At 31.5% G+C, this 25194-nt stretch overlaps 2 protein-coding genes across 4 annotated transcripts in view; one reads left to right on the top strand and one right to left on the bottom strand.

Moving 5' to 3' along the window:
- LOC127712999 (small G protein signaling modulator 1-like) overlaps positions 1–25194 on the top strand; it is a 361281-nt gene that overhangs the window by 187015 nt on the left and 149072 nt on the right. The gene's annotated exons all lie outside the window — the stretch shown is intronic.
- LOC127713008 (uncharacterized) lies at positions 6589–25169 on the bottom strand. Of its 3 annotated transcripts, none has more exons than XM_052219604.1 (5): positions 24986–25169; positions 12587–12687; positions 11503–11526; positions 10258–10930; positions 6589–8757 (listed from the first exon to the last, which is right to left on the bottom strand). In XM_052219604.1, exons 2-5 carry the CDS (start codon positions 12666–12668, stop codon positions 8517–8519), a joined length of 1020 nt encoding a protein of 339 aa, XP_052075564.1. In that variant the 5' UTR covers positions 12669–12687; positions 24986–25169; the 3' UTR covers positions 6589–8516. The 3 variants fall into 3 exon arrangements, with proteins under 3 accessions (XP_052075564.1, XP_052075562.1, XP_052075563.1); XM_052219602.1 differs by lacking the exon at positions 24986–25169 and adding an exon at positions 19824–20081; XM_052219603.1 differs by lacking the exons at positions 11503–11526; positions 24986–25169 and adding an exon at positions 19824–20072.

Below are 25194 nucleotides of genomic sequence, written 5' to 3'. Positions count from 1 at the left end.
ACACTGAACGAATAAGATTGATCTATGACACAATAAAAATACAATATTAAAACGTATGTGCCTATATAACATAGACGCTACAGATAGTATTAAATTGATGTAGTAAGAGTTTCAATAAGACAACTCTTACCTGGGACAAAATGGCGTGAAATAAAACAACGTACACAGGTAAATTTAGATATAATAATTTTGTTGTTATGAGTACGGAAGTAAACATTGTTTTACAAAATTTAATGATTTTTTTTGTTCTGAGTACGAGTACATAAGTGAAAATTTGTCGTAATACTAAATACTTATTAAAGTCGTTTGTTTTTGTAGTGATTAAGATTATAACACATTGCTGACTGCTGTACCCCAATTTTTGACATTTTTACCTATTATGTCTGTTTGTTTTGTTCACACATCGTTGTCAATATAATGGAATTTGATGCGACTGTCATACAAGTGAGAGGTTCAGCTAGCTATAAAACCAGGTTTAAGCCACCATTATCTACACAACAAAATGCCTGTACCAAGTCAGGAATATGACAGTTGTTATTAATTCGTTTGATGTGTTTGAGCTTTTGATTTTGCCATTTGATAAGGGACTTTCCGTTTTGAATTTTCCTCTGAGTTCAATATTTTTGTGATTTTACTTTTTCGATACGTATTCAAAAAAGTGAGACGAGATATAATACAAAAATATAAACATTGAATTACAGAAATGCATTACAAAATGTAAACAGGTCAAATTAACAAGAAAGTACGATTTGAGAGTTCTAGCAGTTTCTGAAAGCTAGTTAAAAGCAAAAAACAATTAACAATAAAAAAAAAATTATGCATCAGAGACTTAAATCACTTAAAACATATCCCAGGGATTTATTGTTTTAACGCCATGGATAGTCAAAGACGACATAACTTGTACATTGCCAAAATAAAAGTATCGACAGGCAGAAGGGTCGTAAGAATTTTACTGTAGAATAAATATTGTTCAAGATATGATATAAAATATGACTTTGTATAAAACAAAATAGTACTTCGATTTTCTATCCATAGTAGTTAAATTGTTTAAATAGCTTTCATAAATTTAGTATTCGTACACAATCATGTCCTCAGGACAAATATCAAAGGTCTAAAACTTACTTCAAAATCAACATATACTGTTAATATTGTTTCAAGTTTCAAGGTCTCCAATAAGTCGTTTCTGGGTTCTAGACATTACGTACAGACATACGTGAAAATTCATCAAAGACACAAGACTTATGATTTGGTACGCCAGGCGCTCGTGATTCATAAGTGGCTCTTGAATCAAAATTGTTAGAAAGCTAGAAAGCAAAATGAATTACGAAATTTAAAAGCATTAACATACGATAATTCCGAAAGGTTGGTTCAAATACGACAACGGCAATTTATATAAAAATAAGAAGATGTGGCATGATTGCCAGTGAGACAACTCTCCACAAGAGACCAAATGACAGAGAAATTATCAACTACAGTTCACCGTACGGCCTTCAACAATGTTCAAAGCCCATACCGCATAGTCGGCTATAAAAGACCCCGAAATGACAAATGTAAAACAATTCAAACGAGAAAACTAACGGCCTAATCTATGTACAAAATTATGAACAAAAATCTTATTATATTAAACAGCAAAACATAATCCCTTTCGTTTCGTTAAACGGAGAGAATGGTACCTAAATACCATAAACAAATGAGTCATGAACTTTGACTTTGTAATATATTAAGTACCCAGAAGTCATACTTCAAAAAATATATGAATTGATTCGAGGTGAGTCGATTTGTTAATATCTAAGGACTAATCAGAAGAACACATTAAATTGTCTAAAAAGGTATTCATTTCTATAATTTTATGCATTATCACCTTGTTTAGTAAATGAAAATTATCAGTTGTTCAAAATGTCCTTTTTGAAAAATTATAGAAATGGAAAAAATTCAAATAGAAGAACAAAATCAGGAAATTATTTTATAATAAGTTTTAATATAGGAGACATGATAATTTTTTCAAGAGAATAAAGGACGTCGACGATAACCAGAATGAAATTTAAAGATATAGTATGAATGACAATGAGACCACTGTCCAACAGAAGCAAAATGACGTGAACTTGGCAAAATGTACGAATCAACAATGAAACAAAAACATACTATAAAGTCCGCTTTCAAAGGTTCAAAAATGGGAAACAATACAAAAGAGAAAAAACAACGACCAGATTTATTACAAAATAATAAATATATGACATATATATGATACATCAGCCAACGACAACCACTGATTTACGTGCTATTGACTTGGCACGAGCACGTGTTTGGGTTAAACATGCTTGTAAGGGCTCAAACCTTCCCCTATCATGGAACAGATGTGCAGAATATAACAATTATATACAATGACATAAATTTCTGGCAATTAAATATAACAACAGAATCTCTGAATAACATTTTTTAATTTACATAATTAGTTATTAAATACTGATAGAATAGTTATCAAAAGTTGGAGCAGGATAGGTTTATCCTCCGGAGTACTTGAGATCACCTTTGTTGATAGGGTTTGTATTGCTTTGTCTTTAGCTTTTTATGTTACGTTTTGTAGACTGTTTGTCCTTTTGTCGTTTTTCGTATTTTGCCATAGCATTGTCGGTTTTTTATTGACTTATTCGATTATTCTTTTGGTATCTTCCGCCTTTCTTATAATATCTGTTCCAACTTAGTTTCTGTCTGATATATACATGGGCCTAGACTAAAAATTATAAAATAGGGAATACTAAGTGTTTGGCTGACATTCGTATTTATAAAATAAAGAGATGTAGCATGATTGCCAATGAGACAACTATGTAACAGATTCCAAAAGACGTGCAACTATGGACTATCGGACGACCTTTAACAGTGACTAAAACCAATATTGAATAGTCATCTCTAAAAGTCCCCACCGTGACAAAACGTGAAATTATTCTAACGAAAATACAATCGGTCTAATGTATGTCAGAACAAATATAACAGATACCAACCAACTACAACCACTGAACTACAGGCACATATAGAATGTGGCGGGGTTGAAAATGTTCGTAAGCGCTCAACCCATCCTAGATTCAAGATTCTTAAATTTCTTATAAAACCAAGTTAATGTAACAAAAAAATATAATATTAAAACATATAATATCATACAGATTCTGCGCATGCCAAATTTGTATTAATAAGCATAAAAAGATGAGAAAATGATTATCAACCTGGAGAATTAACCTCTCTCTGTATTATTAATTCTGATTTATTTACAAAAGTTTTTAACCTGAATCAGCGTGGGGGTATGGGTGTTGGTAAAAGATCCCGTATAGGTCTGAACATATCGGAACGACAAATCTATTTTTTCTCGTTTGCTTAACAAAATTGGATCTGCGATCGTGTACAGCAGATTTTGGTCTGCGTTTCCAAATGCGATTGCAATACAACGGATTTTTCAATCGTGGGCAGCAGTTTATGATCTGTGTATCGATAGTGGATATATGGTGTGGTATAGTTATAGAAAGCATTTCATTAATAAATAAATTGTTTCGTGTATTATAGATTATTCATTTGGTTTTTTTTTCCATTTTTGTCCAGACAAATTATATTGCTAGTATTTATAAATATTTATCAAATTCTGTTTTCAATCAATATAAAAAAAAGACTCTTAATACGAGGGTTATATCTTTTAACACCAGACGCGCGTTTCGTCTACATTAGACTCATCAGTGGCACTCGAATCAAAACAGTTAAATGACTGAATAAATAAGAAGTAAATTAGCATTGAAGATCACAAATACCGAAAAATTGTGTCAAATATAGCTAAGGCTATGGAGATAGAAAACCCCAGTGTTTCGAATAATTCAAAATTTTGTAAGCAAACAATTAACAGAAATTGACTGCATCATTAATATTTACGAAAGTGTTGACTACTAGGCTCTTGATTCTATCGGTGACGAATCATCCTCCAGTAGTAGCATTGACCTAATATGTACAATAACTAGGATGGAAGAAAATGAGATGTATTGTGTTATCTATATATTACAGGCAAGTAGGAGAGGTCTGATGTGTACTCCATAACAGAGACAAATAAATAAAGGCAACAGTAGTTTACATATGTTCAAAGCTTGTAAATCAATAAGAGACAAATCAAGTAACAAACAAAAATTGAGGAAATCTTATGAACTCCAAAAGGTGTGATACCGATTACATCGTTAAGGTAAGCATCTCCTGTTATGCATACATTATCCACCATGTGAATCCTTAATTAGTCAAAATATCGCGATCCTGAATAGGACACGGCGTCTCCTGCTATACATACATCACCCACCATGTGAATCCACAATTAGTCAAAATGTCGCAATCTTGAATAGGACATAATCGGCGTCCCCCCCTCCCCATGTGAATCCACAATTAGTCAAAATGATGCAATCTTAAATAGGACACAATCGGCGTCTCCTGTTGTTACAACTCATCAAAGATACCAGGCTTGAACAAATGAGAGACTATATATGATACATTTTCTCAATGCGGGGAGGGTGTTGAGGGTTAGAATTAAGTAAGTTTACCTTAAATATGTTCGAATGTAGCTTTGTGTTTCTTTATCAACTTTTTTGACGGTCTACTTCCTACAGGAAATTGTTTGTTGACGGTCTCTTCCATGTTTTTTCATTGTATGTTAAAGTTGATGGCATCTCTTCAAAAGTTTAACAGATTCCCTAATAATATGGTTGGCCATTGCGGAATATCTGTGTCACAAATGACCATCAATGTATTCTTTTCTTTCATTTTTGCTTAGGTGCTTTGTCTATAGAGTGTCTATATGCCATTTTATTTTTCTTTGTTCACATAGCTGTCTGGTCTTTTTTATAATAACACAATATTGACTGCTGTACCCCAACTTTTGACATTTTTACCTATTATGTCTGTTTGTTTTGCACACACATTGTTGTCAATTTAATGGAATTCTTTGTGACTTTCATACAGGTGAGAGGTTTAACAAGCTATAAAACCAGTTTTAATCCACCATTTTCTACATAAAGAAATGCCTGACCCAGTCACGAAGAAGACAATTGTTTTCCATTCGTTTGGTGTGTTTGAGCTTTTGATTTTGTTATTTGATAAAGGACTTTACGTTTTGAATTTTCCTTGGAGTTCGGTATTTTTGTTATTTCACTTTTTTTCGTATATTCGTAGACACAATTCTAGATATGTGACAACCTTACCAACACGACGGATAACATTTGTGGAGCAGCAAATGCTTTGACGCATAATTTAACCTTTTGCGGTTATTTCTGGGTTTCGTGTCGGTTTAACTTTAATGTTCTGTGTTGTAGTTTGAATATGTTGTATGACTGATGCTTTTTGTGGTCTTGTGTAGGACATATAATCATGACGTCTGTTGTAATTAACTGTCTTGTGTAGCACAGATAATCATGAAATCTGTTGAGGATATTTTTCTACTTTGATTTTATTGAAAAGGAAGGTGTCAAGGCAAAAATCCGAATAGCCTCCTGATGTGTCATAATTATTTCAATTATTTCTCTGACGTTTGGTCAGAATAGGTTTTTCATTTTCATTCCAAATTTTTAAAATCTGTTATATTTAGGGTTAGAGAATGCAGATGCACTAATGGTTTATGAATTTGGTTATGTTTTGGGGTTAGACAATTGACATCTTCCGATCCTTTATAGTATGTCGCCTTCTTACAGACTATCTCCATATTATTGGCAATGCAAATGAGACACTAGTTTAAAAGGAACTGATTATCCTTCCGAAGCATATTAGTTCATCACTATTTTGGTAGGAATCCACATTTTTATTAAAATATTTGACTTTTGGTCTGATTCAGGCAATTTTTGTGCCTTCAGAATATGTAGTTTTGCAATATTTTTCTTTACAAAGTGACCTGAAAAATATCTGTAAACATAGATAAAAAAAATCCAAATAATGATAATGATGCAAATTTCTATGACAGTCGTGTAACTGGTATAACTTCCAATAATCGTGTTCGAGAAATTTTGGAAACTCAAAAGTACATAAAACTTTAAGAAACATTAAAACTAAATAACAAACTTTTGTGAATTTTTTCCCCATTAGCCCTATTTTTTACTTTATCTGCTTTCAAACATTCTGAATATTTATTGTACATAATGAATTGTCTACACCATGTAGCTACCATGCAAGCAGTCCGCCAACTATGCATTGTAATAAACATAGAAAGAATAAATGTACTGATGTTCATTAGACTTGTTTTTAAAGAACCAATTTATCACGTAAGCTGTGGGCAATAACTGCTAAGAAGGATCCAAACCAAATAGTCAATAACAGAACAGCAAAAACCAGTGATGATTAATTTCGATTGAAGTAATTACAACCAACCAATTACAAATATTCATAAAACAAACAAGAAAAATTAGCTTGTACATCAGAGTATGGCTTCAGCATCAAATTTCTTGATTAAAAATTAAATCTTAGATAAAAACATCAACCACTGTTTATTTTAATCCAAAGATGTTACTAGATATCTAAATTAAGTCATACACCTAAGGAAATGGTTTTGAATGTAGTTTACCTCGAACAAAATATAAAAACTGGTAAAAAGCAATATCAACATTTGGTTTATTTTAAATTAATGTAAACATAGTAAACAAAGTTATATCTATACTATATTCTTTATACATATTGTTTGTTTCTTTCATATCATGTGTATCACATGATGTCAAAATTAAATATTTAAATTATGTATCAGTGTTACTTATGGAAATATTTTGTATCTTGATAAATTTAGTTATTCAGAAATATATTTTCTAATTTTTTTTATTTAGATTAGTACATTTACTTATACATAAAAAGTATGTCTTCATTTGAGATAGAGTTATTTCCCTTACATGCATATCCCCGTGCATATCATGATTATGAAGAAAATAAAAAATAGATGTTTGAGTATAGATGAAAGGGAGGTAGAAGAGCGTGAGAATGTGCTGCAATTATAAACATATACAAATGTTTCATGGTATTCTGATTTCTAAGATGGATGCTGTCTTTCTTTAAAAATTTATTGATTGAGTTAGAATTGCTGTATGAATCAATACTCATGAAAAGATTTCATGTCTCATATTGTTTTTTATATCATAGTTCATGTTAATTTTGAACTCTAAATAAAAATATTACTTAAAAAAATTGGATGTTGTAAAAGATTGACAATGAAAATAGTCCATAAAAAAGGAAATTTTGAAATCATGATATGCCCCTTTTACTTAGTTATAGATTTCTTTCCAAGAAATCCATAAGTGGTTGATAGATAAATGAAGATAATGCTACCAATAGTCCATAATTACGTTTTTGTGAATCTTAGAAACAAACTATTGTTTTTGGCAGTGTAGATACTTTCTCTGCTATAAGAGAAACAATCGAAATTCTAAAAATAATATTTTCTTTATTTATGTTGAAACACTTAAAACCGTTTTTTTTTTAACCAGGTATTTATGATGCAAATATAGACATTTACACTCATGAGAAAAAAAATATGTTTTTAATTAACAATATTACAATAAGCAGATTGTAAAAATTCATTATTAAGTAAAAAACATATTCAAAATATTGAGGATCAAAGTTTTGCAGCGAGTAAACTTCATTTATAACAATGACTTTGCTAAAGCTATCAAAATTAAAATGTAATTTTTTTTATATCTAAGCTTTTAGACACCTTTTAAAAATCTACGAGAAAGAAATGATCATTTGAAATGCAACAACATATAACATATATACACAAACTGTAATCTATTTTGACCATTATATCATTTAGTACTTTGTGCTGGATAATGGACACAATGTCCATCTGACACTCATTTCACTATATAGGAACACATTAAAACTGTATTCATTACTATCACATAACAGTACTTAATGCATATACACAGTTAAAAATAATAGCTCTTATTTACATTTGTACAAACAAAAATATCACAGAATATTTCAAAATATTGATTTAGATAAACATAATATATTTTACATCTTAAAACCTTTGGGCAGTTTGTGAACAGCACTATTTCCGGTAAAAAAAAAGTTAGTGTTAATTTTTGTCTTACTTATTTCCAGGCAAAAGGCAGATCTTTAAAATTGTAAATTTTTTATAAAGCTTATGATTTCTAAAAGGAAAGACTTTCAACATGGGGGCATTGGAAACATCGAAATTCATTCTATGATATGAAAAAAAGTATACTATCAATTTGAATAAGAAATTTGTTGTCGTTCTTTGAGGTAAAATTCAACAGGAAGAATCAAAATGTGCTGAACTGAAAATTGCACTTCAATAGAAGGCGTTATGCTTTCAACGGAAAAAAACTGTTCATAAATATCCAAGAAGCTCTGAATTTACACTAAAGTAAATTAACATTATCTAAGGAGCAAAACTTTTCCAAGCCTAAATGCATGTACAATAACATCTTGTCAATGTCGAAACTTCGAAAATGGAAAATATATTGCTACAATTCGTTAATATTAATTAATATATCCTAATATCCCTAATATACAAATGCGAAGTTCTTCCATCTATGTTTAATTCCTTCTCTTTTTTGAAGTTCCATACGTTTAGCATGAATGACTTCAGATACCCATTCCTTGTGTATTGTATATGCCATTGGTCTACGTGGTATGGTATTATAGAAGAAAGTCTCCATATTTTCCATATAAGCCTTAGGAGGATTTGGTGGTATGATGGGATCTTCACATTGTACATAGTATGGCAGTCTCTTCATCACTTTCCTGAAAAGTATATGCGATATTATTAATTTTAAAAGACGAAGCATTTATTTGTCCCTATAGCACTTTAAGCTACAGAGCATAAAAACATACCAGTGTTTACTTTTCAGCATTTAATAATATACCATAATACTAATTATACACATTAAGGAGCAGATGATCGTGTGCGGATAATATTTAGTGATAATAAGATTAAACTGTGATATATTCTCTGGGATTATTTTACTAAATTTAATAATGTATATTAGCAATATGATTCATGTATATCACAAAAATTGGCTTCATGTGGTAGGAATGGCACCGGCTATAAATGGTCATCAGCTTTTCATCTCATTGACCATGCATTCATTGAGAAATGAAGGGGTCGACTTCACTAATACAGCCAACACACTAAGTAAGGTATCAAAACATCAACAGGGAATATTCCATTATGAATATATCACATATCAAATTTGCTGTCTGTTTTATTCATAAGACAATAATTGACCCAGATGCGATTCAATATAATGAAATCAATCATACAAATTGAAATATTAATAATACACAACTTCCCACGCATACAATGTGCCATCTATAGTTTAACTGTCCTTAATTAAGTGCAGAACATAATTATATATATATATATATAATTGTTTTTATACCATATGAATAAAAATCAACACATTTCACCATAAACCATCTAATCTATTCTCTTACCACTAGAGGGCACATATTTGCCAGAAACCTTGGTCTAATTCCATTGCTAAATAGTTAAAATATATAAATATATCTACTTACACTTTACTTATTTTTCTAAAATAAAAATCCCATACAATACGGGGATTTACACTTTGTAATGTGTTTCACGTCAAAAAGTCGACAAGCGTTGAACTCCTCATTTTATGCCTAATATTATGCATATGGTGTACATAAACCGTTTTTAAGATTTACATGTATTAGCATTAGTTACTGAACTATGATGGAGCCCAATATTTTTCTTCATTACTCATCTTGTAGTATTTGATGCTGTTCTGATCAAATACTTTTTTTCCCAAATTTAAACTAGCTTTGAAATATTACCATAACACATAATTTACATGTCCTTTGAAAACTTCTATAGTTAAAGGACTTCCAGTCTAAACGCAATTAAAGAAGAATGTTTCCTTGATTTATGTTTCTTTGTTTTATTTCAAACAATCGCAGATTCGACCAAACAGTCCCCTTGGTATGTCCCGCCTTTCTCTTTTTGTTGCCTTCAATTTGCTTAACAAATGTTTTGTAATGTTTGGCGAATACATGCATTCTTCTACTTCTTTCACTTTTTTTACCAAACATATCATATACATTACTAAACTTTGTCAGTAACTTTTGGACATTAATTCAATGTTATGATTACATCTAAAGATCTTAAATTAATATTGAAACTTACATAAATACTAAAGCAGGTATACATTAGTAAATAAATGTGTTTCTTATTATCGTATTTATTCTTTTCAATAGTTGTTCATGGAAAATATTACTCACTTCAGCCTGAGTGGATCGCCATGAACTTCTGCTCTCCAGCCATATTTTTCTCGATCTCTTTCGTATTGATCTGGTGTTGCCACTCGGGATACAGTATCTGCGTAGTCAGGTACACATGACTTTGGTGTCGGATTCCTTGGTCGTAACTGACGTATGTCCTCTGTTGGCGTCTGGTATCTGTTTGAACCAGCAGATTTTATTGGTCGTGGGGGAGGAGTAGGTTTCTGTCTAGGAATTACAGCACTCTTCACCCTTTCTCTTTTAGTGTCGAAGCTTTCCCTCTCTGACATTTCCGGATATTCTGATGTCGGTATGATTGTAACACCATTCTCTGGTTGAAACGCTGACGATGGAGTTGGGGTCCTCGGCTCTAACTCTGTCGGTATTGGCACACCGTAAGAAGTTTCAGCTACTTTAGTTGACCAACATTGAAATGGGGTTGGTATTTGTAATTTAGGAACGGGTTTGAAGTCATATATCGGTGCACTTTTGGCTCGTATTTGCAAAGAGGCTGACTGTTTGCTCTCCGATCTAGAATGATGACTCGAAACACTAGACATTGGACGTTTGCTAGGAGTTGGTGATGGACGGAAGCCTTTCGGTGGCCTTGGTGAAGGTGGATTGGGTGCTGTATAATATTTACTGTTTTGATACTTGTACATGGCTTCAAGTTCTAAAATATTATATGAAAGAAAATTATATTATACATCTTTAGGGGGAATCATCTACATTTTAATTATGACAATGACAAGCAAAGCAAAAACACCAAGCCAAATATTTGGAAAATCATAAACTATCGACAAAATTCAAAAGAAATCATGTGTAAAGCAACAAGCAATTCACGACACAATAGCAAAAAAAATTCTTTACATTTAAAAAGTGCAAAAAGAATAATAAAAGATGGGTCCAAACATAATCATGCTGTTAATTTCCATGTTGTTTTAAATACTAGTCAAATATTTCCCGGTTATTATTTATTGTTTTATTGAAAACAAATTGTTAAAACAAGTTGAAACTGAATTTAAAAAATGCATTTTCCTTCTACAACATCTACATGTTATTATTTTCTATTTCCATTTGAAAAATATAAAACATATTGGCAATGTTAGTTGGTTTTCAATTCAGGATGGTGATAACAATGTCGTGTTTCTTGCATGTTTAAAATCCTCACACTTTTGATTGGTCACTCTCTGTGGTCACATGATTAGAGCAACACAAAAAGCATGTTATTTGTTAAAGCAGTACCTGACAACATAGAAGGAGACCGTGCTAAAAACAAAATTGTATAAACATGAAAATATGTAAATCAATATGGTATAAGCAAACATTTCTTATAACATTAACGGTACTAATTTTACTGCACCATATGTACATTTGGACATTTGATTTCTCTTTAGTGATGCTCAAGGCCAAAATGTCTAAAATCAAAAGCCTAACGACGCTATCAAAACCGAAAAGGGCTACACGTTTAGCCGAACCCTGGATACATTCGAATTTTAATGTACCAAAGTACTGGTAACTAGGCTGATGATATTCTCGGGGATTAACAGTCCAGCAGTGAGAGTTATCGACCAAGTGAAAGTAATACCATTTACGCATTTCGAAAACTAAAGGATATTTTTACATAACAAGTGTCTCCAATGATATCTCCCATCGCTCACCAAGCATTAATGCCGCACACTGACGGGTTTTTGGCAGATTTCTAAAGGGAATGGTGCTTTTGGTTAGAATAACGTCATTTTCTTTGTCTATTTTAACCTCCTAATCCATGCTATGTTCGTGTGGCGGTGGGCGCTAAGTTTAAATTTGTCGGTGGCACAAACGATTACCGTACTGTCAAAACAAACATCCTATATGCATATAATGCATATAAAATATAGATGGTATAAATTGGTCCAATGGTTTCAGAGAAAAGCGTGTTTTAAAAAACTACATCTGAACAATGGATACGAGACGACATGTGATGAGAAAAACTGACACTCTCCCTTCGATCAATTTGACATAAAAACTAGAATGCTCATCTTAATCTAAAGTGAAGTATTATATTCTTCAATGTTTATAAAATTAACTTTATCAACTTCAGACGATTTGCCAAAAAAACAACATTTTTTTCACCAAGAAATGTCTGCAATGTTTGGTTCAAATAAAATAGATAGTAATAATATATAAGTAAGGTCAAACGATAATAGATATCGAAACCATCTAAAAATGCTTAAGATGCCCCTATTTGGTTAAAAACAAATTAGTATTATTTTTGTTTGTCCTACTTAAAGCCACAGAATCGTTGTTATGGTGTTAACCATTTTAAGAAATAGCTGCAAATACTCACGGTATTCGTTTGGAACACCCATCCGCCTATCAACATAGACATCCTTGGCGGAGGGATACCAGCCGTACGTCTGCTCTTTCATGATGTCTGGTAACACAAACCTGTAAAACAGAGGTAAAAGTTTTTTTACTTGGATTCTTCGCTTAGAAAAAATGAATACGTCTCAATTTACTGGCACAGGTGGCATAGAAGGGTAAGAAGCCCTCTACTATTTTCAGCAATCAATTTCAGATAGGTACTACATATACTACCCTCAAATTCAGGTTAATATTTAAAGACAAGATAACTGTCTCGCCCTGTGGGTGTCGTTGAAATTTTTTACCAAAGGTTCATATTCAATCAACCTTTAACTTTTACGTAAAGAAACTGTAGTAATTGGTTTCGAACTATTATCTTTACTTAAAATGTTTCCTAAACAACCCTAATTAAACTTAAAACGATGAACGTCATTTTATAAGGTTTCAGCGTTATCCGTAACGCTTTAAGAACATTCAGAAATCAGAAAAATAAAATCAGAAAAATAGCATGTTCCTAACCTTATTTTGATCAAATGTTTCTTATGGTGTATCATTCATTACATGTGTATTATTATTATTCGTATTATTAAAAGCTGCAGTGCTACCCAGAAAGGACAGATTTCGGATACCCAGATTTCAGATATCGTGGTTAGTTTTTTTTCTAATGAAATCTGTGCTTTAAGCGAATCGTATCAACCTTTCAGGGTATAAGGATTTAAGATATTTTCTTGCAAATGTATCATAGTTATCAAACTGTAATTTTTAGGACGTAATTTCCAAACCACGAGCAGGTATATGGTTTATTAAGTCATTCGCTTTGACCATTCAAAATGATAATCAATTCATCGCATTCCATAGCCACGCGTAACTTGTTAATATAAGCGTCCGGAAACAATATACCTCTGAAGCAACTTTATCCAAATGAAGATTTGTCAGATAACTTAGGGTTGTTCCATTGTTTCTGTAAAACTCTTATCAGCTTATTTAAAACATTTTTAGAAGTTTTTAAATCAATATACCAATACTATTTTACTACAAATTCGACCCTTTATCGCCAAGATATAGTTACTCTTTTGTACATGGTGTATTTAAACAACCTATAATTTGTAAGAACACGATGAATTATTAATTTAACACACCAATTGATTAATTTTGGACGTGAGAATTTTTATACTACAGCAAGGCTGTGTTTTTATTAAGTACAATGACACGAATTTTCTATTCTAATGTTTTGACAACCACTGCATATATTTTGAGTATATTATTTTTCAATTTAAATGCCATTTGTAAAAAAAAAAATCGTCAATAGGGAAATTAAATATGATACTATATTATAGAAGTCAACATCAATATTTTGATATCATTTGTATAGAGAAGAGTTTCATTTTCTGCAAAGTCATCTCATCACCGCTCGTTTGACAAAAGAAGTAAAGAAACCATGATAATGAAAAATCGTCTGAATACCACAGAAAACAATGTATGTTAAATGCATTTTTAATCAAATGTTTTGTATGCTCTGAACAGTAAAAAAATGCATTGGTATAATTGTAAAGGATATTTATTGATTTGGTTAACAACTGTTTTGAATCGAACGCCACTGATGGGTCTTATGTAGACGTATATGACGTACTAAATTACAGCGTATAACCCTCGTATCTTTTATGAGTTTTTCTAGCAAATAACAGATAGCCAACTTGCATGACAGGCCGTACTAAATGTAACTTGGGAACACGCCCAGTCAGGATTTTCATGAAATTTTCTGTCCAAGGGCCATTATTTCGAGAGAAAAAAATCATTCAACTGGAACTAAACGCAAATTCAACTTGTGAGTCATCATTATGCACTAATGTTCCAAAAATATTCAGACCACCTTACATGCAAAACGAAGAAATGTCTAGATAACTTTTTTTATTTCAGAATGACTAGAACTATATTCCCCAGCCATGAAGTGACTGTGCATAAAAATGATATAAGTTCAATTCCTTAACATTTTATCTCAATACATCAAATTTCGATTTTTGAAAACATATTCGATTATTAGCATTCACGATCGATCATCAGTGATTATCGCTATTAATACATGGGACTATGATACATAACATCTATTGGCCCAGTAAATAATTAAAAAAAAAACAGGTACTTTGATTTTAAGTTGTCCATTATATATTGTGGGTTTTGTTTTGCAGTACTTCAAAAAACAACACTATAAAGTGGCATTTGAATTTATTGCATTAAATGAACTCAAAGTACCGAGTTATATAACTAGGAAATTCAATATCCATTAATGATAGCCATGTGTATATTATGGGTTTTAATAGAATAGTTTGTTCAGGAAATCTATGTAAACTGATCTTTCTAGATTTCATATTAATTCAAATTTGATCCAAGATATTGATTGAAGCCGCAGTATTTTTCAATGCGTGTGATTAAAATCAGATCTGTATTTTCTCCTTTTTTCTTTTTATGACAGGCAAGCTGAAAAGGGATTTGGAATGTCACTGGAAAATGGGAACATTCGGTAGAGTGAATGAAAGTAACAAGTTCATGAACGATGTTACGAAAAAATTCTCCTGTTACAGCTTCTGCAAGCAATAAATGTCAACCATATAACCGTTCCATTTTAATCATTCAAAAAATGTCTGTCAATTGTGAATCGAACCCACGTTTCCATAATCTACGATTTTGAAATGATTTATCTGATAAATATCATCCGACATTTAGTGAAATTTTGCTTCAGGTTTTTAAAATAACATCTAAAAAATTATGGCGGATGAGACTTAGTTTACAAAAAAGCTCTTTAACTGTTCATTCCACTAGAAAATCTTTAATACGTTTTTTTTCTAATACATATGTACATCATTTCTTATTCGTGAATACAATTTACATAAAATTTACATTTCGTTTTCGTTATGTTGAAAGGACTTTTAAAGCTTCTCGAATCGTTTACAACATATACGCATCAAAACCCCGCAATAAATATTTAAATGCTTGTTAAAAGAGATGAAGAAGTCTCGAGGTGAAAAGTATTTGTTTTCTGATTCAATATTTACCCATTTAAACATTAACTCGGACGTCTCATTTGATGCTTTTAGTATTTATTTATTATCCCTCCAGTTTTTATAACTAACTATTAATGTATATACACGACACGATTTCAACCATTCTATACGCTTTCTTTAAAAATGGCCTCTGTGTTTAAATGCAAATACAGCAGATGCTTGACTCATATTACCATCACATTTCGCAGGTTGCATCCAAAGAAAAAGCCGAAAATTTTATTATTAACGGTTTGAATTTAGAAATAAGTGGAAGTGCAACATTTACATAACTCTGTTTATTACAGGACTGTAATATCCGTTCGGAAAACAACAAACCGCTGTATGATAGTCATATCCCATTGAAGTACTATATTGAAGTGAATATAGAACTACTATCCTCGTACAATTCATATTATTAACATATGTATCTCTAAAAACATTCAATCAACTAAATTTTGAACAACCTCTGACAGACTATGCAAAAGGAAACAAAAGACAGTCTATGGACATTTGATTGATTAATCGTTTGGAAGGATGCTTGTAAAAAGTATATATATGAAGCTCCATAAAGGGGAGGGCTAGGTCCCCTGCCCCCTCCCTAAATCCGCCTCTGCAAATAAGCAACGGAATAAGAACGTTTGTATACACTGCCACCTCAGGGTCAGTTAAACTGATGATTGCAATCACTAGAACGTGAAGCGAACCAATAAAAAAAAGAAAAAACAGACCCATCTTACCATAAAGTTTTATAGTGCTAGTAAACCTAAGTCCACTTCAGAAAAAAACTTTCCTATATCCATTCATTGAAAACATCAACTTAGAAACCAGTCAATACAATTTCCGTTAATATAAAAGAATAATCGATTTCGATAAGGAATCTCGACCTTAGATACAAAGAGGACTTTAGATGTATTATGCTCTAGCAATTAGTGACATTATTGATAAGAGAGGCCGTCCTATTGTGATGTCAAGGTACCTTTAATGATGTGTATTGTTAGAAGAAAGACACCACTTAATCACTGCCAATTTATTTTTATTGTAATTACATATTTTAATGTTCTTGCAAAAATTACAAATTGCTTTTAATTTATATTGATAAACTGAATTGATTTTTTTAAATGGACGAGAAAGTGATACAGCGGGGTTTTCATATACCACACGTTTATTTTATGAAAAAAGGGGGTTAAGTTTAAATTTATTTTATTTGCTTAAGTATGAAAAAGGTATGAGACATAAGTATAAAGTCTTCTCGCGCCAACAATTTGTAACAGACAAAACATATAAAACATGCATGCTTACAATACAAAAAGTTATATATAAGATATGTAAAAGTGATGATATGAATGGTTGAACACAGTATGAAAGGGGGGGGGGGGGGGTCGCATGAATGGAAGATTTGGATTTGAGAGAATCTGAAGAGTACTTAGCAGGAAATCACACAAAAACTAGAGGAAGTTATGCAACGTGTGACTGGGATAATTAGGTCGTTGGGAACTTACTTTCTACACAAGAAATACGGATAGTTATGGGGAAAAGCATACATTTTTTCTCAAAGTCATCACCCAAGATTTTATTCTTTAAATTAGCCAGTGCTCCCCTCTCTCTATAAATAGAGGATAGGGATTCCCATTTTGTAAACATTTATGTTTAATCAATAAAATGTACTTTATAAACACTCTCTTATCTAAATTAAAATTAATTTCTCTGTATAATACAAACGGAAATTTAAAACTGTGCTTTCATGATACAGTGGTATAGTTATGTATAAGTAATGATTTGAGAACATTTTTCTATGATTTGTTTTGATTTACAGACCTTTCTCACGCAAGCACTTAGAGATTGGAAGGATTTAAAGAAAAAGAATCAAGATTGAGATAAACACCCAAAAAGCGTTTACTACATTATTAGGCTGTAAGCTGTTAAAATTCAAATTATTTATAATTCAAAAATGAAATTTTGAAGGAAACCTTATTCGTTAGAGAATTTATAACTCATCAAAATTGTGAAAAAAATACTGTAACAGATCGTCTGAATGCATACTTGTTTTTCATATACAGGACTGAACAAAATTATCTTTGGCGAGAAAAGAAGTTTCTCTATTTTTCATATGAAGCGTAAAGGAATAAACTGGAAAGAATTTCGCGAATGTTTTGGTATTGTTTCTAGTTCAACTTTTGGTGCTTTCGGATTGGCTATAATTTGTTTCAAGCACCACTGATGAGAAATTATTGTTCGACTTCGAATTGCGAATTAAGCGCAAGTAATGAGTTTCGATATCAATTAAATTGCATGATAACTTAATTTAATGAGATGACAAAAAAATTAAAGTCCATAAGGGAAAACATGCAATGATGGATGGATTACTTTTCAATGTGCAGTGGCAAATATTACATTGTATCAGAACGAGAACACGTTAATGTGTCATTAATATGGACCCTGCTTTAATGTGAACCGACCAACTAGGTTACAGATTTTTAACTTGCCAGTTTACAAGATTATAGCCGACAGGAAGACATGTTACACGTACCCTACCCGGACACATTATTGTGACTCCGAGTAGACCGTTTTTAGTTCTTACTGCTATATGCCATGTTCTTAACGGAGAACAACAAACTCCAATTTCGCGTCTTTAAATTTGACCCGGCCAGAGATGGAACCATTAACCTCTTGTTCTCAAGGTAAACACGCTACAACGAGACCACATGCGGTTTCTATGGTGAAGTGGAAATTAATCGTTTTGGCCTTGGTAAAATTATGAATGAAATAAGATGTGGGATAAACGTCAATGAGACAGCAAACCAACGACAAAAAAACATATAGACATCTAGATGTCAACCGATACGAGATGTCAACCGATACGATCTTTAACAAAAGACAGAGTTGTTCATAGAACAAATGTGAATAGATTTATCAGAGACTAACCAGGAATCTGCCATTAATTCCAAATTCCCTCAAAACAAAAACAGAAGCATTAAGTCATAGCAAAATACAATGTTCCTGACTTTGAACAGGCATATGTATATAAGTCAGTGTTAGTCAATAAAAACATCTCTTATCAAGAATATAAACAATGACATCACGAAAGTCAAAATATTCCCCTACAATAGATTGTAATGCGTATAGTCCTAAATCTAACACGCTTTGTATTTTACAGCTTTTTTTAAAGAGATCATGCAAATAGGATTTATGTCCATAATCCTCTGTATTCAAATAAAACCCTCCAAAATCGCCGGGATATTTGATTCATAAGTGGATTTATAGCCATATGACTACTTGTTCAATAATATTTATTCGCTGTTTATATGAAATATTAATTTCTAATATGAGTTGGTCATATATCACGTTGAAAGGCTTCATATGAATGAATGTTTTCATATCAGGGATATTGTTTATTGAGAACTTTTGACATATGTTGATTTTGCCACATAATATCTCATGATAAATTTCAGTGTGTGGTATATATTACTCAAAGCATAGAATTTGGGTTTTGTTGATTTGTTTGTAAAACTGACAAGATTTAGGTTGACCAAATACGTTTAAAGAAAATTCTAAACTTATCTTCTTCAAAATATAGATTTCATAGACCAAGGTATACATTGCAGATATTCCATGGAATTGATAGGCAAAACTTAAAATGGTTTGTTTTTCTTTAACGACCCTGTCCCTTAAATATTTCACATTGGACTTTGTCGAAATTTAAAGATAACATAACTGTAATTCTAAATATAGAAAAAGCAATAATAAAACATTTAATGTACATAATCGCTACTCCATAAAAATTATATAAACACTTCATAAACACTCAAATTTAAAAGAAGAAAAAAAAAAAAAAAAAATACAGCAAAATTCGACGAAACAGCTGAATAGAAACGTGAAAAAAAGTCTTAAAACATTTACAGCAGAAACTAATGTACTCTTTATAAAACAGGACGCAACCATTTCCGATAGTGAGAATGCTGAATTTTATTTATTTATCATCTAGTTTTTTTTATTTGTTTCGAACGAGATAAAGCAGTAGCTTACGTGATACAAGTAACGTTAACAACCAAACATTATTATGGTGACCTCTAAACGTCTGTAGGCTGTTTGTGTCGTTTGGTTGCTGTCTTGTGAGCGAATATTTCACATCTTTTTCTATTCATAATACTTTTTAGTTAAATTAATATATAATTTATAACTCACCGAACTTTCTTATCGGACAAAGTTGATTCATTATCCGTTGTGTCAACAAATTCTCCAGATATGACTTCCATGTTCTGTTATTTTTTAATTATTAAAGTCATTTATCCTCGTACGCAAAGATACCGATTGTTAATTTCCAAAATCCCAAGAACTTTATGTATGATCTTATTTTGCTGGATTAATAGAGCTTATTGTATATGTTCCAAATTCTTCACGAAATTCTAATGAATGTTTCTTCAATACAAAACGTAACCGTTTAATTAACAATTTTCACCGAGGCCTATAAAATAAACCATGCCTCCATTTTGTCAACACATTTGTTTTTATATCTTTTATTCTTTTAAATTGCTTTTTAGTAATTTCAATGTGCTAAGCAACAGGCACATTTTCTCCGAAGATATGATCTTCACTACTCAACATTTTTGTAATTATTTTAAATCTTCATTGGATAATTGCGCAATTTTGTCCTTAGTATATTTAACCTTCAGACATGAAATGGATTCAAACAACTCATCGCCATACTGAAACATTACTAGTTCAATTTTATGAGTGGTTGCCTCACATTAAATGGAAAATAAAACTGAAGTCCACTTTGTCAAAATGGTGCAACAAGAATGTATTGTCTCATCCTGTTTCAACACTTTGACCTGCATTTTTAGTAGCAAACATATTTCTTATCTCAATTAAATACGGACAAGTCTAAGATGATATTATCCCCTTATACCAACATCAACGAAAATAGAGAAGTCTTCAATTTTAATCATGTCTATATATAGCAGGTGTATCTTGAGAATTAACGTGTTTTTTTCATAAATCAGTTTCGTTTTATTCATTTCATAAAACCTTCAATATCATATTCCATAAATAATTTTGCAATTATGGTATTTATTTTGAAATAAATATTGGTTAAAACAGCAAATCGATTTGAAAGCAATTTTGTCGTCTTATTCAGGAAGAAATTCGTCAACATAGCTCATATCAACAGACATTGGTTACATTTAGAGGTATTAAAACTTGTTAAAATTGGTATCCATAAATAAGATAATTTCACCCAAAGTGCTAAGTTTCTTAACCCGGAAGCGAAGAGTACACTTACCACGACACGTGTTTGAAACATATCTGATCAACGAATATAATTGGATTATTAAAAAGAAAAGTTATGTACTCTGGTGATTATGGAACGCCGTTAAGGTTTTTTTCAAACTTCGTCTTCCGCGGTCATTTAATCCGACGCGTAGGGTGAAATGATTTCAATACCAAATTTGAAACTTATTTCGAGAGTAGCCCGGGTCCGTGGTATAGAAAATGCTCTCAGTTCCACTCGGGTGGTTAATTAATTTTGCAGTGTAGGATGTATAAATACGCAGCCAAGTTCTTTTATTCGAATGGAACGGAGAATTCATTGAATTGTTAATGGAAATCGTCCCGCCCTTAGCATGATGAAGAACACGTGTAACAATTCTTTAAGGAGTGTGTTGGTGCATGGTCAGTTGAAAATCAAAATCTGCATTTATCCAAAATACACTCATTATCAGTGACAATCCAAATTCACAACCTCCTAAATATACCTGAACTATTTGCCACTGGACGACAAGCTTGCATTTATCAATTAATTTTCGTTGTATTTAAAACTATAGAAAGACCCCAATTGTGTATCGTTGTTGCAAATTAAGTTCATGTTTTGATATGGGAAACCTCAAAATCGTCTGAAATCAATTGATTTTCTAAAATAAAGCAGATGGGTGTTCCACTCGTTATATACACTGTATAAAAAAGATCCTGTGAAAATTCATCGAAATCGAGGCAATGCTATAACTTAAAAAATGACTTAAATAAACCCCTGAAATCAGTCAGATCATTGAAGAAATTATGAGGTGAACTATACAACATGATACAATTAAATGCTTTAAGATTTTCTGATGATTAAATTCAAATCAAATCTCTGATGAGGAGGTGCTACAAATATTATAAAAAGTAAGGACGAATGAACGGAATTAATTATCACAGCTTATACAACAGGGTTATAGAATTACGTTACACTATAAATGCTGTACTGTTTTTAAAAGATATATTGTTCCAACAGATTTAGGCAGAAAATATCAATTAATCCGATATTGTCAACTGTGTTAATGAAAATGTGGTTGTTCATAGAGACCTTTTAAATGTCTCAATTTAAATAAATAGTTCTGCATTTAATTTATAAACAAGTTTATGTTACGGTGACAATTTTAACAAATAAATCAGCAAAGAGAAATGCACCGACATTAATTACATAAACGTGCCTCAGTCCAAACGGGAAAATAAATGATTAAAGACGGTAAGAGACAACACGCCAATATTCCGTGATAAAGGCACTTATAGGCCCTACATATAATATTTACTTTGACAAGATAAAACAATCGATAGACAAATTTATTTTCAAGTGTTGTGTCAAAAATATCTGATAGAGTATATATAGTCTGATAAGACCATCTTAAGCATACTTAATTTTCTACATTAGGAAACGAAACGAAGTTTGCTCTGACCTTAGTGCATTGTAGCAGCGTCAATCAACATGCGTAGTACTTTATGAACTGTATTTATAAAAATAAGATGGGGTATAATTGCCAATGAGACAACTCTCCACCAGATACCAAATGACATAGAAGTAAACACTATAGGTCACCGCACAGTCTTCAACAATGAACAAGACCCATACCGCATAGTAAGCTACATGTATTTGCATATTTTAGCACTTATTTAAACTGATAACGTTAGAACTGAAACAATGGATTGAAACATTGGTCTACATCGAAAAGTGTCTGATTTTTTCAATGAAATTTTGATCAATTGACAAGCTAACTTACTGACGGACGGACAGACCGATTAGTTTAAAGACCACGTGATAGTTTGATTGATCGAGTATGGCACTAATCTATAAGGTTATTTGGTAGAAAAAAAGTTTAATTTCAATAAATATTATTAGCTTAAATAAAATAAGATACGATAATCAATAAATCTGATATAAAACGAACCATTTTAGAAAAACACATATACCATCAACATCGACATGATTGTGGTTGTGCAATGATTAATTGATAATATCAAAAATATCGCAAATTTTTTGGAAACCTAGGTTATGACTTGTTTTTATTCGTACACACCCCTTCACTTGTTTGGTTTTTTTATCGAAATTTCAGATTGATTTTATGTGACCTTTGCGTATTTTCAAAATTTATCATTGTGTAATGTCTGAAAGGCATAACCATATCATGAACAACAGCTGAGGAAAAACTACAAATATCAGACGACATAGGTCAAACAGAAAGACGGATTAGCTGTCGTCGTCAACTAAGTATCTTTACTTTTTCCTCAATAAATGTAACGTATAACTGACTTATTTTATTATTTGCTTAACACCCAGTGGCGAATACTTCGTGTATATTTAATGCGAGGTGATTAGATGATGGGTAAATTAAAGAAGGTCCTGCAAAATTTACCGACTGGCCCTAGGAGGAAGAGTTTGGCCTACCACTGGAACGCTGAGCACGTTAAATAGGGCAGACGTTTTGCTATGTCGCATACCTAGCTATTCCTCAAAAAGTTGTTGCACGGGTTCTTTAACTTTCAGAAAGAATTGCAAACTCCCAACACGGACCATAGTTTTGACAGGACGCATCAATATTTCTAATTTTTACCTGATATTCGAATTTTCCTGTCTACTGAAATTGTTTGTCGTAAAAACTACCCCGAACAAAAATGACAGACCCATTTATACATTTGTATACTTAAATGTTATACCTTCTAAACAACTAAATAGGAAGTATTATACCAATAAATAAATTCTAGATATAGATAAGTTGAATCAAATGACTAATTATGAATGGAATTTAATTAATTAGTAATTAAACGTTTTTACGGTTAATTAAGTGCTTTTGTTAATTGTTTTTTAAATAAAAACGTTACAATTTGAATGAAATAACCTACTAATCCGGACGTATCAGAACGTGAATATATTTACAGGAAAATAACAACCTACGTAATTTACTTTGTATAATTTTCTGAACAAACAAATCCATTTCAAGACAAAGTGTTGCATAATTAGTCTTTGGATTAAAAAGCAGTGTGTTCCCGTATAGAATATAAACAAAGAGAGTTTTCGGGTTGCCTGACTATTATTCTTACATATGTTCAGGTTCCTTGGATTAGGTGTATTCTTATATTTTTCCGTTAACATATTTAATTAAGTTTACAATATTGTAATTAAAATAGAATTAGCAAGTACAAGATTGAAATGGGGAAAAACATAAGTTGGGTCTCATTCCCAGCCCAGGGATATTTTTATGAGTGATTCTTGCAATTGCCCATGCACAAGACGGCGTGAATGTTTGGTGCAAGACACAATCTGTAGTACGTGTGACATTTTCTTTCCAGTTAAAAAAAAACTATTTGAAAAGAACAATCATTGTGTTTTGCTAAATTATCAGCTTCTATAATGATAATAATAATCAATAATGAAAGTTGTGATTTTTTTTGGGGGTTTTCTAAGTTATGACTTGTTTATTCGTACACACCCCTACACTTGTTTTCACTGAAATTTACAATTATTGCATAAGTCAGGAGAATAAGTAAATCTTTTTTCTTTGTGTAGTAATTCTTTTAAATCTATGGTATTTAAACTTTATTTTGGTTTTACAAACAAGATCCAAATTGAAAATTAAAATCCACTACATACACAAAACGTAGGAAGAATTTTAAAATATCGCTTTCCAATCCAGGCGTGAAACGTTTAGTGTAATATATGAATTTATAGAGGAACATCTTTGATTTGGTGAAATTTATAAATACTTATGACTTTGACGAAAGATTTAACTTGTATATGGTATATAAGAAATCCATAAAGGCATATCAATTCGTTTGAAGTACACACTCTAAACTTCCGTGTGTATAAGATACCAACTAACAACTTTAAATTGACATTTCAAAAATGACAAATACACAGCTGATAGAAAATCAATATCTATACATTGAAAAATATTCATTTTAAATTATTAAAACAAGTTATCTGATAATCATATAGAGCGTTTATCGAGTGTCCTTCTGTTTAGTTCCACACCGTGTTAAATCACTGCTCATGTGACTTATAATTAATACACATAATATTACAAAATCACGCGACTCACCTTAATTATGAAAATTAATCTGTATTGTTTTCACCAACACATCTTGATAGTAAGAATCTATTTTATGAACACAAAACTGAATATCATATTTCCCTTCTTAATTTTACCACCTGTATTTTCCGAGCCTCGTTTTGACAGTTTCTAAGGACGCATTCAGTGGCCGTTTGTTTGTTTAGAACCCCATTGAGTAAATAGAAAAGCTACTTAGT

The sequence above is a fragment of the Mytilus californianus genome, unplaced genomic scaffold (genome assembly GCF_021869535.1).
Source record: "Mytilus californianus isolate M0D057914Y unplaced genomic scaffold, xbMytCali1.0.p SCAF_8, whole genome shotgun sequence".
NCBI lineage: Eukaryota > Metazoa > Mollusca > Bivalvia > Mytilida > Mytilidae > Mytilus > Mytilus californianus.
Note: the sequence above shows the minus strand (reverse complement) of the source record. Positions and strands in the feature narration are given on the sequence as shown.